General features: G+C 40.9%; 2 protein-coding genes across 2 annotated transcripts; both read left to right on the top strand.

The window, feature by feature from the left end:
* The first annotated feature begins 98 nt into the window (after positions 1-98).
* Positions 99-4,598, top strand: BCR41DRAFT_386622 (hypothetical protein). Its single transcript, XM_022027815.1, has 16 exons — positions 99-313; positions 410-528; positions 619-669; positions 773-919; positions 1,042-1,201; positions 1,292-1,416; positions 1,525-1,769; positions 1,874-2,486; positions 2,604-2,690; positions 2,778-2,879; positions 2,987-3,085; positions 3,191-3,349; positions 3,440-3,514; positions 3,590-3,712; positions 3,807-3,896; positions 4,005-4,598. Exons 1-16 carry the CDS (start codon positions 118-120, stop codon positions 4,425-4,427), a joined length of 2,814 nt encoding a protein of 937 aa, XP_021881244.1. The 5' UTR covers positions 99-117; the 3' UTR covers positions 4,428-4,598.
* Positions 4,599-15,696: 11,098 nt separating this feature from the next.
* Positions 15,697-18,198, top strand: BCR41DRAFT_422275 (hypothetical protein; the record flags this gene model as incomplete). The annotated part of the gene is made up of 1 exon (XM_022030130.1): positions 15,697-18,198. One exon carries the CDS (start codon positions 15,697-15,699, stop codon positions 18,196-18,198), a length of 2,502 nt encoding a protein of 833 aa, XP_021881245.1.
* Between the last annotated feature and the right edge of the window lie 1,988 nt (positions 18,199-20,186).

Genomic DNA, 20,186 nt, shown 5'->3' on the forward strand with positions numbered 1-20,186 from the left:
TCATGTAACAACGGCCACGCGATTTTGATATGAAAGGCTTAGCACTGTAAACCAAATTTATGGAACAGATTAATCAACTTTACATTCCATTCAAAATGTGCATTGTCTCCAAAAAAAATGTCATCGGCCATGGACCAGGGAAAAGTGAGGAGAGCAGTATCCCCAGCTTTATCAGAATTACTGGATCTTTTGAATACTGCAGCCTATTCTGGTTCAGAAGACCCTTCCACAGTGGATGGTTTGGTGGCGTTCCAAAAGAAAACACCACTCACAGCTCCTGATTTGACCGTTGCGTTTCAACAATGCTTCCAGAGTATGCGCATTTATTGCATTTGCGCCCAATATGTGCTCTCCCAATAATGAATCAGCATCAGCAAAGTTGGTTGTCTAACTCTTGTCCTTCTTGCAGATCTCTACCCATCAACTTTGGCGGTAAAGGTGTTAATCGTTAACTGGTTATCCAATCTTCTTAAAAAACCTTCTCCTGAGAAGCATGCACCGAGCGCAGTGATTATAGAGCTATCAAAGGCATGTAGTCGGAAATGTACTCACAGTCCTGATCTGAATAGGTACTGGTAATTCTTTGTTAAACTGGAGTTACCTTTATATATATATTAGGTGTTTGCCCAGCTCAATCTCAGTCGCTCAGAAACAGAGGAATGGATGCTGGTATGAAGACAAGGCCGATCACGATCACTACACCTATACTAATGACTTGAGATCATTTGAAGGCGCCTTATCACATCTAATAATATACTCTTATGCTTTTCAGCTTCTCATCAGTCTCTGTGATCTTACGGATACATGTCTCAACATTGTTCGTGAGCTTCCCGAGGCGACATTAGTTGAGTTCCTGTCAAGCCCTGGAAGTATATCTCTTGCAGCGATTATCCTTGATACCGGAAAGCGAGTGTTCAGAGTAAATCATTCTTTTTCTTTTTCTTTATTTTTTTTTTTTTTTTTTTAAAAAAAAAAAAAAAAATCAAATGAGGAAATCTGATCAAAACGGCAAGGGAAGACATGATTAACATGGCATTATAGCATGTCGATAGAACTCAAATTAAAAGAGAAAGATCTGAAGGCTACACCCAGTGGAATCAACGGGCCTTAAACCTAACCAAAAACTTCTTGGAATTCATCGGTGATCAAGTACAGCAAAATGTCATACTTCGGAGTCACGCAAGCGACATGACCATCGCAGGTACATATGCGGAGCAAATTGATGGCTAGTAACAATAGCACGGAGTATTCAGTAAAGTAGAGGAGGTTAGAGAATAACGCGAGCATCCAGTCTGTAACATGCTTCTTAGCTATGCTGAGGAAGCTCGTTCAGAATACGCATATCTTAGTACCACTTTCAAGGCTATTTGTGCTTTAATCCCAAATTGTGGCAAGGACAGAAGAATTCGCCTTGAGGTGAGCGACCCCTTATACTATCAGTAAGCGAGCATGCTCTGTTTGAGTGATTACTAATATTTGTTTATTTTGATTGTTTATTTATACTTTTTCCGGAGGAATTTGTAGACCGAAAATGCAGTCAAATTACTTTGCAATGGGATCCTCGGGTCATGCTTTGACATTTTGAGTCAATGCGTCACCGGTTTAGAAGTGACACCCACTTTTCTCAAGAGGCGTTGGACTTTGGCAAGGTTCTACTACGTCCATCTCAAAAACGTTTCGAGATGTTTGTTCATCGACATATGTGGCTCTTCGGATGGTGCGAGGTCATGCAGGGGCCATTTACGATACCTTTTATTTTTCATGAGAAGGTAAGACAAAGCTAGTGTCAACTATACTGCTATCGAGTGGGTTTGTTATATTGTATATGCATCCGATCAGGTTTTTAAACTGTGGAGAATCTCATTGTGAACAGTCGATTCATATCTAGCGAAGTGATAAACAAGTCCTATCCAGAAGTCCAGTCGGAAATCGTAAACTTTGTAAACAGTGTTGAAGATTTGGTGGTGTCCGCCCTATTTGCATCAGACAGAATTAAGAGCGGCGATAAAAGTGCACTGATATATGAGTTTTCTTCGGCATCTGGTCCTCGCAATGTCCTCCCCCTTACACAGCCTCTGACGGATTACGAGTGGGGCCAAGGCCAACTAAAATTTTTGTTGAAGTTGGTTTCAATCTTTGAAGAGTTTCCCTTAGACCTACAATTGCAGCTTTACCCTATTGAAAATGTCCCAACTCAGGAATCATTACTAGACAGAGTGGTTCGTCAAGCGGACGCTATCGTGCTACGTGAGTTTGGGCCGCCTATATCAGACAGTGATCTCTACTTTCGGATTCTATCTGAATTGGTCACATTTGCATACCTTGTACAGCCTAGACAGTTTGTAAAACTGCAAATCGATATGATTGGCCTTGTAATAGGCCATTCCGATTTATGGTCGTTGGTTGCGAGGGACTGGTGGTGTTGTATCGCAGATAGATTCGGCCAATGCTTTACAATGAATCAAGTTCGGGTTTTAACTGAACTGGTATGGATATCACTGATTGGAATGATGTTACTGAATGACAGCCCCATGGATTCATTATCCTAACCACATCCCCTACCCTCTGCCCCCCTCTTTTAATTTCCTTGCCTTTAAACATAGCTTATAACCCTTCCCCTCGGGAGAGCAAGTGAGAAAATTGGAGCTATGCTTAGTTCCTTACTTCCTTTACTAAATGAACAATCTCAGGTATGTAGTTCTATAATGCCTTCCTTAATTTACTTCCCACATGTGCCTGACCAGAGTAGAGACGGTTGACTCTATTTCCCCATCTAGTTGGCCATCACAGAAAATTTGTTGTCTATTTTAGAAGGCAGGCCTGATATAAGTATGCATACCCTCTTATCTTCATTCCCATTTGGAAGCCTGCATTGTTCGGTAAGTAATATGTTATGTTAGACTACCATTCATTATCTTGCTTACTCCATGTTAAACCTGTTACTTGCTCTTAATTACTATTACTATTGTCGTCGCATTCGAAATAGAGCTTGGACACTCTGGTCAATCGATGTGTTGATGAATGGAGAGCTGTCTGTGATTTGCTAGTGGATGAGCGGCTCGTTCTGGATGCCTTTTACACTATGGTAACTTTTTTTTTTTATTTCCTTTTTTTCAGACGATTTACGCTTGATCCTGCATTGGCCTTGGACATTAAAAGGTTTATTTTTCATGCTTTCACGTATAAACAGCATCAATATGTGGCATGTTTGGCTTCAATCATGAGCTGTGTCAAACATCGTAATTCCTTGGCTGAGAGTACTCGGCACGACCTGTTGAGTTGGAGTTTGGAGATTATAGGAGGAGCCCAAGGATTGATTCAGCACGTTCAAGAACACGAAAGATCGAAGGTGGGAATTAGTTGTCATACTCTTTTTTGTAGCCTAATGCTGCTCGATAGTCTTAACAGTTATTTTGCATAATCGATGTCATGATAATAGCCATTTCGCACGATTGAAGACATTTTTTCATTCCTGAGGTCCATACAACCACTTGACCCTGCCGTACTGATCCAAGTAAGCGAGTAACAAGATGATCAAGATATTCGTTCTTATTTGTTGACGTTTCTTGCTAATATATATATTTACCAGGTTCTAGAAACAATTATTTCATGGGAGGCATTGCCTTCTGACTTGCGACCACTGTCAAGAATATCTATCTCCATGTTCCTTCGATCGTGTTCTACTGTGAAGATAGAAGATGAAACTCATTTGGTATGCAAGTTTGAGAACGTTATTCCCTATAGTGGCTATGAGAAGAGTATATTGACTTCTAGTGTGTTTTACTAACGAAAATGTGCCAACATAGACTCATGCTAAATCTTATATGCAACAGCTCTATACATCTCTCCTACAGGATACTGAGTGGACAGTTATCCACGAGAGTGTTATGAGTTTGGTATGTTGAATCCAATAATAATGAATATTTGAGCATCGGGTGCCAGGAAATAATTCATCAAAATTTGACTTATTCCTGTTCTTTCATACCTGCTTATGGAATATATAGATTGAGTTCTGTGTAGATGGCGCGCCTGTGTTGCTCGTAGAATCACTCCTCCAGGAATGCATCCCAGAGGCATTTCGCGATATAATTTTAAGGCTGGTAGAAGAGGAGAGGAAAGGCTACAATTTCGTGTCAATGCCTGAAGACTTTCAAACTTTCTGGACTACGATGGGAGCGCGAACGAAGTTGGTACAGTCGCAACGTTTTTGCACCAGCACGGTGTCTGATTTACAGGCTGTAACTGGTGCCCGTCCATCCTCTTATGCGTGCATGTCCGCGGTAAAGACAGTGGCGCAATACCTGGAAGTGGTCAATACAAATGATGAGGATAATGAATTCAAGGAGAGGCTGTGGAGAGAGCTTGAAAGGATTCAGAAACTGGCCATGCTCCACAAGCATGCATCTGTACGATTCTATATACCGTAGAATATGTATGATACAGCCGAGTACATAATACATTATTGAAATAATTTTCTAGCACATACCTTGCTTATTAAGCACCAGATTATTTCCAATGGATCTTATTATGAGGAGCAAGAGCATTCTTTCTTCTCTTCCATTGTTACCTTGAGAGACATGAGTAATAATAAAGTAGTGAGAAACAGATTAGTCTTCAATAATGAGCTACGGGACGCATCTAGTCACGAATTTTTTCAGAAAAAAAAAATAGGATGCGGGGGAGATGTTACAATGCCCCAGTAATGGACTGTAGGCAAAAAATAGCTTTGTTATCTCCTTCATTTGCCACTTCTCTTTAACAAGACAGAGAGCTTTTGTTGATACGACTTCTCCTTCTTATGATAAAAGAAAAAAAAGACGGACCATTTTCCTATGGAGAGAGCAACTTGGAACAAAAATCTCGAAGTTTGATTGGCTTAACCTTATTTCTAGAATGACATCATCATATTTATTAAGGATGTGGGACTAAAAATGGCTATTTAATCAAAGCCCAGTTTTCTGGAATGCGTCTATGGGATTCATGTCTTCTCACTTGCTGTTCTGCAACATGGCCAGACATATTTTTTCGGTATATGTCCATGTAGCGGAAGGACTTTCTTGCGTATTTTCAAATGCATATAATGTGCACTGAGTTCAAAGCCTCTGGTACGGCCTCTTGTAGTCCTATGAATGTGTAATCACAATTTGCTCTGGTGCAGCGCTTGCTTGCTCTCCAGAACATCTCAATGAAGTTCAATTCGCAGTGGAATTGTGGGTAGAAAATAACTTGCTGCCTGTGCCTTCCTGCAATTTCCTCTAAGGGTGATTGTTGGGCCATAAAGTCCGGTTGCAACTTTAAAATACGCGTAGCACAGCATAATTCCTTGTCACCAGAATAATCACGCGCCTTGCAATTCGCACATATCATCCTCCTATTCGAATAAGGTATGCGTATGCTTTTAATGTTTTAATAAAAGATCTGGAGCCTATTGAGGTTACTGCCTCCATTCCTTTGTGAAAATAGAGGCCTTCTGTTACCATTTACGGTTACAGATTACGTTTTCCTTTATGTTATCCTCACGAGGCAGGAGCCGACCATGGCGGACCTCAGTTTCCGGCTCGTTTAATTCAAGCAAAATTTTGGGAGTGGTTTCAGACGACACCCATGACAACCTTTGGGCCTCTCGTATTGCTGAAAAAAAAAAAAAAAAAAAAAAAAAAACACGCACGCTTGCTCAACTTACTTCTCACCATACCTAAATTGAATATGAAGTCGATGCCACTAAGCAAGGTCAATAATGTCAAAAGATTGATGTTGAATGGTATGTCCGATCGAGAAGCGGCTGCTAGCGATGGTATTTCCCAAAGAATGGCCGCTAGGATTTATGTAGAGGATAAGGAGGGCATGCCAGCCAGAAAGCGTGAACGACCACAGAAAGTACCTACAGAAACTACAGTATCTCAAGATCAACATGAAAACGAGATATGCTCAAGTCCGTCTGATGGTAGGCGTCCCTCAGTCAAGCTGAAATGACCATTGAGGAGAGTAAGTGGAGAGATTTATTCCTGGATTTGTTTGATGCCGTGATATCACCTTTTCCATTTTACTATGTTTCAACTTTGGCTATAGATTATGATAGCTTTTGGGAGCCTCAGCTGTTTAATTGCAATAGCGCCCTTGAGAATGATGTATATAGAAGATAATCGTTAACAAACATATGCGGGATTCATACATAAAATGGCTATTTATTATCATTGCTTCTCGCAATAGCGACGATACTTCTGGACTGAAAGCAGCACTCTATTCTAACCAGCGGTATTATTACCCGGCTAAGTTTGACCATGATTAAAAAAAATCGGTTTGGCGCACCACCATCCAAAAAATTTTAACCGTTGGTTGTTTCTGATATTTAGCGAACCGGTTCTGGCCAGTGAACTGGTGAAAACCGATAAAGCCGGCAAATGCCAGTTAAAACTGATGATCGTGATCAAATGAACCAGCTTACTCTCAAAAGTCGAATATAGCTCTTTACGAGCCCTATCTCCACCCGCAATTGTCATTCCCTGATCATACACAACTTCGTAAAGATCAGCAGTTTCCTTGTCCATCTTACCCAGCTGTTTCTCTTTAGTGTGCTGCCGGCGTCGTGAAGGCAAAACCTCTTCGTCCTCTATCTCGCACCACTTCCTCCGACCGAGTGGAGCCCCAGCGGCACTTCTGGAGGATTCCGCCTGCACATCCCTCTTTTTCGCCTAATGTTGCTTTGCAAGAGGATCCAGAAAGATAATACCCAAGTCCTTTTGACTTCAAAAGCTGACGGCGAGTTATCTATGAAAACGCATCTTCCTCATGTCCACCACCCTTGTCATGACTACCATCACTGCTGGTGAACGAACAGTTAAGAGTGACATGGTTATTGCCCTCCTTCTGAACGAAGGAGGATTTAGAGGGAGAATTATGAGACATAGTGTTGGAAGACATGAGGTATTATGGCAATAAGTATGTGCAGTGATCAGACAGTGTTGGAATACTAATGTTCAAAAACAAAAAGAAAATAGTGAAATAAGAAAGGGAGGAATGAGCACGAAATGACAATCCATTTCTCCACTTCTGTTCACAATCATCCATCCATCATCTCCATTCTCATTCACCATTCGGCTTTCTCTTCAATGAATGATTGAGATTTCGCCATACATAAAACTAACTTGCATATCCCTCTTGACACCATGTTTGCGGATCAAAATATGCGTTTTGCTGCCACCAAAAAAGGGAAATGATAGAGGTGATACACGCATTACAGTCAGTATCTTTATTCTTGATGATGAGCGATCAAGTATATGCCTTATCATTGGCATGGATTTCTTTCGTCGGTTTGGTTTTCAGCATTTCTGGTCCAATATACCTCCCAACCGATTATCTGAATCTGTACCTGATCAAAACCCTTTACTTAAGCCGCCGATTACTCTTGAAGAGGAAAAAACAGATGAATATATCGCTTATAAGAATGACTTTATGTACTCTCTTATCCTTAAAGTCACATCCTAAAGATTAGTCAATCCCCTATATCAGAAATGAAATAACCTTTCAGTGCCTAAAGGAACCGTTGTACACTGTCGCCCACGTCTGTTTGCCTATCATCAACGCTCCAAACTTGACGAAACTGCTGGTCATAATAATTGTCTGACTTTGACAGCGAAAAAAAAAAAAAAAAAAAAAAAAGATCTACAGGGTAATAGGACATTACGCCGAGTCTGTCCTAATCCAAGGTCACTTAATGTCCATCTCCATGATAATGATTTCCCGCTTCCTTTGATGAATGGTATCATGTTGAAGATAGTTGGTGATGTTATTTTCACCACCATTAGCCACCTTCAAACTTTTCATCGTCTACCAATCCATGAATATGATCGCTTTTTAACTGCATTTGTGCACAATGGAAGGGTATATGTTTAAAAAGGTATTCCGCCTCAAGCCTTTATCTAGTCTGTTTCAACGCGACATGTTACATACCCTGAGGTGACCTTCCTTTTGTAATTAATTATATTGATGACAGTGTGATTTTGCCCAAAGGCCGTGAAAACCATGCTGAACACGTAAAGAAGCTCTGCGACCCTTGACTGATGCTCGTTTAATCGTAAATGAGGATAACTAGCTAAGGGGTTAACTTTTATTCATTTTTCTTCATATTTGTCATTAAAATACCAGAGGTTTATTTATATACATATTTATTTTTTCCTTGAGGTTTTGTTTTATCCAAAAGGGGACTATGGCTGTATTATAAGCGACTCGGCTTTCAGCCTTTCCCTGGGAAAAGTTTGCGCCATAACTACCTAGTCCTTTATCTAAATAGCTAATTTACATTGATATTTAGGAATACCTTTTTCTATGATGAAGATAAAGATCCTCATTCTTGTCTCGTTACATTTAAAGTCCATTACTAATTTATAGCAGGTTTGGTTCTAGTTACCACTGTAGAGGTCAACTTCTAATCTGGTTCCCACTATATCCTTCGGTTTGCCCCGAGTAGTCGTATTTATCATGAAACGTGCTCTTGACTGAAAAAAAAGCATAGTAGCATAATTCAAAGGTTCAAGCGACACGACTGTGTCCCTGTTTTTGAAAAGTATCAGATGTGTACAGTCACAAATATTTAATATTTACGTAATAAGAAACGGATGGTGGCAAAATCGTGTAACGGTTGGATTGACAGTGGCTGAAATGAAATATCAGTATAAAAGGAGCAGATCTGTTGGCATGGCCCTTTTCACTCTCTCTACATTAGTTCTCTCTACACTACCATACTCACTTTTAGTTCCCACCACCTAGAGTTCTTTTTTTCTTCCTTCCTTTGAAGGCCATACGACTGAATTTGATCCTTCCTTTCTCCTTCCTCACCAGTTCATTCACTTTTTGCCTGTGAACTACACTAATGGCAGACGAAATCACTCTCTTTTGCATTATTGATGGAAAATCCACAGCGTTTTCTGTGGACATTCTACCAACAAAGACCGTGGGCCATCTCAAACAGGCAATCAAGAAAAAGAAAGAAAACGCTCTTCAAGGCATTGATGCCAACAAACTCAATCTTTACCATGTCTCCATCCCTCCGCGCCGAAAAGACAAATCACGCTCAACAATCTAACAGTCGAAGAAAGGTCAAAAGAGCCAGAGGAGCTAGACGACCCGACAAGTGAGATTTCTGAAGTCTTTGGAACGGCACCATCAAAGAAAACTATTCATGTCATTGTTCAGCCTCCATCAGTAGGTAAGAAGTCGTTAAATTCTAACTGTCCTTGTTACTGTGGCATGCAAGCATTTAATGTCTAATGATCCATCTTCTTTATATTTGATTTTGCATATTGTGGTATAGATCCGTCCACTTCCGCTTTGTGTAAGGCTCATTTGTTTAACTGATTCTCTGCTTTTTTCAAAAGGTTATGATGGCGACGCGTCTAATTAATTAATTAAATAATTAATTAACTAGCTCCTGCAGTCTTACCTGCCGTTCAACCTGTACTCACGGCTTTTTCACCTTCTCCTCCAACAAGTCAAACGAGCTCTTCCTCCCGTAAGTAAGAAAAGAAGGAATGAGTCAGCATTACTGTTCATCAGACAGGCTAATTAATTAATTGCAACTAAGAGACTAATTACCTTAATTGCGGAATAATTATAGAGGACCTCGAGACCACAATTGAAAGAATTACAACACGTTTCTTTGCTCATAATTCACCAGCAGCAATATTTCTTAACGAGTACGTAAAGGCGACAAATCAACTTCCAGTGACTACTGAAGGGGTAACTGGACTACCGAGAGCATGGAGACGAGGAAAGACTTTCGAACCAACATTAGAATCACGACCAAACTTTCTCTTTCTGGACTTACCAGAAGCACCATCCGATAACGTTATACCGGATCAATTCCGTTCAAATGTTATACTAACCGCACTCGAGAACACTGACGCTCGCGACGTACCTGTATTTGGCGTTGTAGGTTTGCTGTCTCATTATTTGTAGTCACCTCGCATTGTACTCCCTAGTCTAACTCTTCCTTTTGTTACATATTTCTTAATAGAGTGGCTGCGGCAAGACGAGATCAGTTATAGAGATGCTTTGCCTTCGGTGGGGATTCTATTTTAATGCATCAGACAGGGATCATGGCTCAGACGATCTATCGTTCATGGCGGAGTATATTGACCAAGAAACTTCAGAGAAACGAGATCAAAAAGACAATACATCTACAGCGAGGAAAGTTACCCTTCTTTTATATCTCTCAAGGATCCTTATTCTCAAGTTTTGTTTATCTGTTCCTAGCTGCCGTAATACTTTCTCAAGTAAAAGCTGGGCCTTGCTTCAAATCTGTCCAGTCATTTTCTCAGACGTATTCTCTATTCTATTCAGGCAACTTCTTTCTCACCTTGACCACAAGAATATTGCATGGACAATCATTTGCGCAGTTGTACAAAATCATTTTGTTTCAACAAAGGAACTGCTCATAGGAATGAATTACCCAAACTTTACCACCAACACGAAACTACGGCTCGTTGTAGATGAGGCCCAAATTTTAGGCGATCAAGGCGATGGACTATTTGTGTCATCATATTCTGACTCTGAACCACAACCAGTATTGTCACCCATTTTGCATGGATTTAGGGATCCTACCCAGCGCTCGGAACTTACGGTCATATACTGCGGAACGGGTCAGCATTCGAACACTTGACCAGGGGCTTTGCAGTGGCGATGGAGTTAAAGAATACGGCTCTCCGATGTTTCCTCATTTGGAGTTTGTAGGCTGGCAGAGTGAAGATTCTGTCAGATCGTTTATTGATCGCATCAAGTCTCAACTCAATGACGAAGCTTGGAGTAGTAGGATTGATATGTTAATTCCACCAGAGGCAATATCTATGCTTCATAAAAGACTCACTGGCCGATTTAGACCGATTGTCACTGCAATCGAAGGTATTATTGCCACCAATGATGCAGCCAAGTGGGAAAGTATCATTGCCAACACAGAAGCAATGCTATCGTCGTGGGAGGATAAAGTGCGTCGTGGGAACATGATCGGTGAATTATTGAGGACGACAAACAAGATAAAGAATCATCCAGAACGATTCTCATCATTCTTCAACATTGAGGATACTCTGGTACTCTTCTTCAAGCGGTGGTACCTCCTTGGAGAGACCATATTTATTTTGAAAGAGGAGGCGGCATTACTAGTCGAATCAGCTCTTGGGCGTATCAAGATCTTTGGTGGCAATGCTTGTGTGGCTATGGATGAACCATTGGTATTAAAAGCCGTCCAGAATTACTTTAAACAAAAGGATCCTCTGTTCGTTGCTGCAGCAGAACGAATGATGCTTACGTTGACCAATCCATCTGAACAGGCAGCTAGACAGCTTATTAGATATCATTTAAGAGCCATGGCTCATTTAGAAAGCATCATAGATGACAATGCGCCTATTCCTGGGATACAAGAAGTACTACAAGCTGTACAGAAAGTCTCTGATCTGTGCGAAGCACGGCTTCCAGTGCTACCAGGACTCAAACTTAGCAATAAACGTCAGAGGCAACGGTGAGTAAGTATTTTCTAGATAAATATAAAATAACAGGCTCAAATGGTTTACAAAATGAAATAAAAGAGATCGTTTAGTATTATTTCATAATAAAAAGGCATATCGCTAAAATGACTAAAAAATTAAGTTTCAGCGACTCTTGTTTCTTTTTTTTGCCTGTCCTGGTTTAGTAGCCAATCAGCATCGACCATCAGGGCATGCCATGAAAGAACAATCGCCCTTAACGTGTTAGTCTTTCGATAAATACGAGCCGGAGACCGTGGCTTCGCCACGGCCGGCTCTTGCCTCGTTAGAAATTTTATGGAGACAAAATAAAGCGTATTCCAACGATTGGTTTTGAAAATAAAAAGCGTTACCATTTATAACTTTTTTATTGACTGCGGTCTTTTTTACCATTTTAAAAACTACCAACAAAATCGACACAAGCAAGATCAGGTAAGTTGTATACAGCAGTAAAATAATCAAAAAATAAAATACAAAATAAGAAAGAGTATCTGGAAGATACGGCAGTAAATGAGAGGACGCTTATTTACAACGCATCCTTGGAGACAATGTTCCACATGTATAGCCCAGGTCTGAGATTAAGCTCAATTGCACCCATTACGCCGATATATGCATCCGCCTTCAGCTTGGACTGGTATTCGTTGATGAACTGAAGTCGATCCGCCTCCAGTCTGCTGTATTGGTTGGTAGCGCACTGGTGAGTCAAGCACGTACTCATCCAGATGAAAGATCGCTGGTCTGTTGAGCTCAAAGGACGAATTTGCATCCTGTACATGTAAAACTCCTTTAGCTTGGCGTATTCTCGACTTTCCCTAGCTCGGTCATTGCCCCCATCCACATCCATCTCTAGCTGGTTGTCATCGTTACCTCCGTCATAGCTGTCACCATGAGACCCTGCAGAAGTTTGACCTGACCTAGACCATTTTTTATACTTTTTATATGTCCAGTCCTCGCCTTTTGGATGCAAGAGGATATAATGGAGGCTGTCGTAAGCTGGATGGACCTCACTGGCTTTCTTCAAACCAGCGGCTCTGCTTTCTATTATGATGCCTCGCTGAGAATCCTTATTACTGTCGCCAGCCATCAAAACCACGCTTTCAGTTGATGAAAGGGCCTGTACTGCATTCGCCTTTGCCCTCTCCTCTCATGCTGAGGCCCAGCACGGATGACGACCTTCAGCCGCATGATATCCTCGTGCGCACATTCTCTGCTGTCCTTGAGCGTATGGGCTATCGGGTAGTGTAGTTCAAGGGGTCGCTGTAGTCCCTGCAACAGGCCTTCATCAGGGAATCCCCGAAATGGTTAATACGGATCCTTGCTTGCTGAACAGGGTCATGAATGTGAGTGTGAGCCTGCAGGAGCTGAGAGGCAGCGCCTTCAGTTGGCGTCATAGGACCAATCAGAGTACTAACCCCTCCAATGATACGAAGCGTGTACACTCCATATAGGTTGTTCGCAAGGTCTTTATCAAGATTCACTTCCATGGACATGGACGAAAGAGTGCAGTTATATGCTTATATGTGTTTACGGAATAACTTACCTTGCCGCTCTGGTCATCAAGAAGTTAAATCAAGGTCGAGCGGAGGAATATTCACTTGACCTCTCCCACAGCACAAAGGAAATTCTGGTCAGCTTATACTACTGCGTTGCACACACATTCTTCAATAAACATGAAGGCACCGCAATAAGGGCAACTGACCATCGGCTCTAAGCGGTACCTATATTGCATAATATTGGGACCCGAAACAAAATCTTGCTGAAACCTTTTTCTAGCGGGTGATAGAAAGTTATCTTCGGCAAAGGAATTATCTTCGGTAGAAGGATCATCCTCAACAGAAGGATCGTCTTTACGCTAGTGTATTCTGAAGGTCAATGGTAAGTGGTAATAGTGTAGAATTAAGGACACATAATGTATAGTATAATAAGCCAATAAAAAACCGAACAAAAAGTAGCACACCTTTGTCTTTGTATGGGTCTTTCATTTCGTCTTCATCATTTTCAAAAACAATACTTCGTGTGCACACAGGCCTAGCGCCATTTTGCACTGAGTTACTAACAACGCTATTAAAGCAGTAAAAAGGAAAAAAACTAAGGGTTAATGGTCCACTGATGAGACGAAAAAAATCCAACCGTTGAAAATCAAACTCACCCTTTATTACTTGGGCATGGCCTACGACCATCCCTAGGCAACTGCAGATACTGCATTTATACACTGTAGGAGGCTGGTTGACGGTGCTTGCCCTGCGGATAAGTAATAATGATGGAGGGTTAAAAAAAGAATATCAAAAACTAATGAAAATCATTTGAATATGAAATAGGGAACCTATGCCTTCAAATTGACCCAACATTCTGCACATGGTTGCTGGTAGCGCAATTCAAGTTATAGAAGGTATATAAGCTTAAGCTCTGCATGCGCCGGCCACTACCATGTCAAAAAAAAAAAAAAAAAAAAAAAGTTCAATAGGATTGTTAAATACCGAAATTACTTTACTCTTCATTATTTGAGTATGAGCTGCGCACATGACCGGATGACTGCACCCACACACAGACATGGAATGGAAGGAGGAACGATGCGATTGGGAAAACTCGTTCTGTCTCTATCAGTTGAGAAAATATTATTAATATTCCAAAAACATAAAAATAAAAAAATAAAAAGGCCTTACCACATTCCTTACGTTCTGAGAGCATAGTCTCTTGCCATGTCCGTCGCTGCTGCACAGGCTACATGCCATGAGGCGTAGCATTGAGAGGGATCTTTAACTAATATAGATAATAAGATCCAAAAAAAAATAAAATAAAATAAAATGAAAAATAAACGTAATAGTGGCAAAAGTAGAGAGCAGTGGATAAACGTGAATTTGAAAATAAGATTTTTTGCGACCAAAAATGGTCGCAGTTTGGGGTAGTTTTTTTACATGTGTTTTGTACGCAAAATATTATCCCTTGTCCTGAATTGCGACCATTTTGGTCGCCAAAATGCTCAGTTAAACAACATTCTACTAATTGCGACTCCCCCCATTCTTAAAAGAACTTAATCTCTGGTATTACGGGAGTGCATTAAGAAATGCATTTCATTATGGTGATTCATTCAGCATGCACATTCTAATACGACGACTAAACTATGAGCTTATTTTTTCATTCATTCATTCGAAAATGAGAGTGGTTAATCTATTTTTATTTCAATTGAAACTATGCCTTCATGTCTTTCAGAGGCATTTGGTGTTATACTGAGAGAGAAAAACAATAAAAGTGTCACTTTTCCACGCTTCCATACCGCTAGGCTTTTATGTTATTTCCCTTCAACTTCTATCTAGTACACGATGGATCTGCAATACATTGTTAATGATGAAGACTATCAATCCCAACTTGATGACTTTGGAGATTTGGATCAAAAAAAAAAAAAAAAAAAAAGATGGACATCGCCAATTTCGCTTAAATCTTGTAAACCAATTTTTATCGCTATTTAAGTCTCAAGTTGTCATCGAGCAAAGGAACTCAAAGAGAAACGTAGAAAGTAATGAGTCTCTGGAGGCTACTTTCAAGATTTCAAAAGGCCCATATATTACTAAACACTCTCCTCCAAGCCCTCGTCGACATCTACCAGCCTTTCATTTCCCGATAAGAACCAAAGAAAGTGAAGGAAGAGATGTTAAGAGTAGGATGGCATGCGAAAACAGCAGGGCTAAGGGTATTAAGGAAGGCATGAAGCCCACCTCACGATCAGAATGGATATGGGCTACATGTAGGGTTCCTCTTTGCTTGAAAGCAAAGCAGAATTGCATTGAGAAAAATAAGCTATAATATTTTGCGTACAAAACACATGTAAAAAACTACCCATTTTTGGTCGCAAAAAATCTTATTTTCGAATTCAGGATTAGGGATAAAAAAACCTATGAAGTATGTTCATGCAAAATATCAACAAAAAAGAGGGGTAGATTTGTCTAAAAGGGCTAGGCCTGCTTGGATCGTAAAAATAAAATAAAATAACAACAGAAAAACAGATGAACATTTTTTTTTTCCTTTGACGCAGACTAGCTAGCTCTGGGAGACATAAGAGAGATATCAAGTGAAGTTTACAAATGTAGACATGAATCGAGGACAATGCTGTTGGTGTCAGGACCTTAAGACGTACCACAAGGAAGATGTCATATAATGATACGCTTTCTTGGAGAAGGACGACAAGATGCTTGAAATGCAGAAGGAGACTCTTAATTTACAACAGCAAGCACTCGACAGACTTGCCACCCTTCAGCAGAAAGCTGAAGCTATCCTTATCCAGTCCTTTGAGCTACACGAGTACCCAATCCCTCGGCTGTTTATCATTTTGCCTATCGATCGTACCAAGTGGGACCCAATGAATATCTTGAGAAATAAGGTCCGACTTCATTTCTTATGCGAACACGGCATCCACGCCGTAAACGCAGTTAAGAGCTGTCACGCCCAGATCCATCTTGCCAGACATGAGGGATATGAGATCCGGGAGAGCACGGAGTTTTTCCAAAAGTATGGAAAATACATGACCATCCTTTTACAGTGCCTCAGTATAGGAATGCCCTTGGCTGCCTCGCTTGGGTCAGTCCCGGATCTCAAAGCCGGTATCGATCATTCACTCAACTATATGAAAGCGCTATCTGTTGAGTACCCGGCCTTGAACAGCATCAACACAATCGAGGACTATGAGGCACTTGAAGGAGCAGATCTCCGAGGACTGAGCAAATTCCTTCAAATCAACGATGAAGATGGGAAGCTTGGCAACTTGTACAGGACTACGACCGAAAGGGGGCATGTCAAATGGGTTTGTGTCGACCACTACCGCTTAACGTATAAAGAGAAAGAACAAAAAGCATTTGAAGGTGCTGTGGAGATGAACGGTGGCAAGTATGACTCACAGCTTGGTAAAGTGACCATTGAGTTGAGATCCAGAACCAGAGCTACAGAATTCTTTGATGCTTTGACCAAAGCAAAACATATTTACGAGTTGGACACCACACTCAACTGGGATTGGACCAAGACTGACCTTGAAGCAATTGAGAGTGCACTAAGAGTGTCGAGTGTATCGATTCTTCGGCTTGACCTTGGTAGTCCTCAAGAAGGTATTGCCAGGAAACTGCTTTCAACAACTGCGAGATATGAAAGACTTGTTCGTATTATAGAGCTCAACACTATGAAAGTGGTCCGTATTGCATTGCCTTCAGACCTCATCAAGCTTTCCAGCCTACCAACTAAAAAGTCGCGACATCATCATGAGTTAACCTTTGAGATGAAGGCTCGAAATATCGGAGCAAGTGACTTTCAAGTGCTTGTAAATTCACTTGGGACCAACATGACTTTGACCAGCTTGGATTTGAAGAACAACTCCATTGAAGATAAAGGGGCTCTAGCACTCTCAGAGGCACTCAAGGTTAATAGGCATTTGGCTACTTTAGACTTGAGAGACAATCCGATTGAGAAGGAAGGAGTCCTGGCGCTTTTAGGCGCGCTCAGAACAAGTCCTACATTGACTACCTTGGGCCTGCAGAGCACTTTAGTTGAGGAAGAACTGTCGGAGGTACTCAAAGGCAACGCGACATCCGCCACTCTGAAATTGGGTTACAGTTCGATTCGGAATGAAATAATTCTGGTACTAGCAGAGGCACTCAAGACAAATATGACCTTGGCCAATCTGGACTTGGAGAGCAACTCAATTGGGAATGAAGGAGCTCTGGCACTGTCAGAGGCACTCAAGACAAACACGACCTTGGCCAATCTGGACTTGGGATACAACTCAATTGGGAATGAAGGAGCTCTGGCACTTTCAGAGGCACTCAAGACAAACACGGCCTTGACCAATTTGATCTTGAGACACAACTCAATTGGGAAAGAAGGAGCTCTGGCACTTTCAGAGGCACTCAAGACAAACACGGCCTTGACCAATTTGATCTTGAGATACAACTCAATTGGGAATGAAGGAGCTCTGGCACTGTCAGAGGCACTCAAGACAAACACGGCCTTGACTAATTTGAACTTATGGAACAACTCAATTGGGGATGAAGGAGCTCTGGCACTGTCAGAGGCACTCAAGACAAATATGACCTTGGCCAATCTGGACTTGGGATACAACTCAATTGGGAATGAAGGAGCTCTGGCGCTTTCAGAGGCACTCAAGACAAACACGGCCTTGACTAATTTGATCTTGAATAGCAACTCAATTGGGAAGGAAGGAGCTCTGGCACTTTCCGAGGCACTCAAGACAAACACGACCTTGACTAATTTGAACTTGAATGACAACTCAATTGAGAATGAAGGAGCTCTGGCACTTTCAGAGACGCTCAAGACAAACACGGCCTTGACCAATTTGAACTTGGGATACAACTTAATTCGGAATGAAGGAACTCTGGCACTTTCCGAGGCACTCAAGACAAACACGGCCTTGACTAATTTGAACTTATGGAACAACTCAATTGGGGATGAAGGAGCTCTGGCACTGTCAGAGGCACTCAAGACAAATATGACCTTGGCCAATCTGGACTTGGGATACAACTCAATTGGGAATGAAGGAGCTCTGGCGCTTTCAGAGGCACTCAAGACAAACACGACCTTGATCACTTTGGACTTGAGGCACAATGAGAGCATAGGCACAGTAGATAGACGCCTGGGCCCTTTGTTTCCCATGAGACAATCGGTCCAAGGAAGAGACAAGAGATAGATCGAGAAGTAGGCAAAGAGACGAGCCAAGAGGCGGACAGCGAGATAAGCAGAGAGAGAGAGGTTTACTACTTTTGCTGCTCTCTCTCTTAATTCGTCTCTGCCCAGCGAAAAATATATTTATATAGTCACTGTCCAAGCGACAAGAGTGAGTTTCGATGGTTGCCACCAAGTATGTGGATAAGATTTCAATAGTTGCATTTGTTCCAGCTTGTCCAACCTAACATGCCGTTCGCTTATTCAACTCTTTTTGCCAGATAAACTAGGGCATTCGTATTACTTTGTCGTTCGTGTCATTCTTTAGCTCTTTTTTAATCTAATTAAAAGATATATACATCAATAAGCCTATATGCCTCTGTATTGTATATGGTCGAGATGAATACTTTTGTCTATGCTCAGTGATGTTGAGACCATGTAGGGTATGGCTAATGGTTTACTCTCTAATGCCATGATCTTTTAGAGTCTTAAAGGGCTTAAAAGACACTTTTTTTTTTTTTTTTTTTTTTTTTTTTTTCCAGATTTTTCAAGTATTTCATATATTTCAAGAATGTTACTTACTATCGTCCTTAATTTATACATATTTGTATTGGATAAGGGTAAAAATGGGGAGAGCAAAACTTTCTATAAATCAATAATATCCACATTACATGTAGGCTGTAGGCTGTAGTCTCTAGTTTGTAGTCTGTTGGCAAAATGTTTGTAGTCTACATGTTCTTCGCCCTCTCCTCCTCCCCTTGTGCTAAATGCTATATACATGTTATTACGCTATATGCTTTAAAAATGCCCCCTACCCCAGCGCCATTTTGCACTGAGTTACTAACAACGCTATTAAAGCAGTAAAAAGGAAAAAAACTAAGGGTTAATGGTCCACTGATGAGACGAAAAAAATCCAACCGTTGAAAATCAAACTCACCCTTTATTACTTGGGCATGGCCTACGACCATCCCTAGGCAACTGCAGATACTGCATTTATACACTGTAGGAGGCTGGTTGACGGTGCTTGCCCTGCGGATAAGTAATAATGATGGAGGGTTAAAAAAAGAATATCAAAAACTAATGAAAATCATTTGAATATAAAATAGAGAGCCTATGCCTTCCAATTGATCCGACATTCTGCACATGGCTGCTGGTAGCGCTATTCAAGTTATAGAAGGTATATAAGCTTAAGCTCTGCATGCGCCAGCCACTATCATGTCAAAAAAAAAAAAAAAAAAAAAAAAAGTTCTCTAGGATTGTTAAATACCGAAATTGCTTACTCTTCATTATTTGAGTATGAGCTGCGCACATGGCCTGGACGACTGCACCCACACTCAGACGCGGAATGGAAGAAGGAACGATGCGATTGGGAAAACTTGTTCTGTCTCTATCAGTTGAGAAAATATCATTAATATTTATATATTCCAAAAACATAAAAATAAAAAAGTAAAAAGGCCTTATCACATTCCTTACATTCTGAGGGCATAATCTCTTGCCATGTCCGTCGCTGCTGCACAGGCTACATGCCATGAGGCGTAGCATTGAGAGGGATCTTTAACTAATATAGATAATAAGATCCAAAAAAAAATAAAAATAAAATAAAAAATAAACGTAATAGTGGCAAAAGTAGAGAACAGTGGATAAACGTGAATTATATTAGTCCCTTCGGGAATAAACCGATATTCTCCTCACCTAATGCGATAACAAAAATAAAGTTAAGTATTTTAGCTTTGGCGGGTATACAAGCGAAAATGCTAGAATTTAACTGTTACACTGGCCCAATTTCTAGATAGGCTTTCCAGCATTACTTTTGCAGTGTAAGAGGTATTCTTTTATGATCATTACTTGGCTTTTTAGCTACCTCTATTATAGACAATGCATCAGTATGGTACGTAAGTTCCTTGTCCCTTTTTTGTGAGGGAGATTGTGGGGTTGAAAGAGAGCGAACAGTTGTTCATGCGGAGGTATGCGGGACGACTGCTGGGGATCAACTCGGTGGAGTGAGTGCCGTTA

The sequence above is a fragment of the Lobosporangium transversale genome (genome assembly GCF_002105155.1).
Source record: "Lobosporangium transversale strain NRRL 3116 chromosome Unknown BCR41scaffold_19, whole genome shotgun sequence".
Classification (NCBI taxonomy): Eukaryota; Fungi; Mortierellomycota; class Mortierellomycetes; order Mortierellales; family Mortierellaceae; genus Lobosporangium; species Lobosporangium transversale.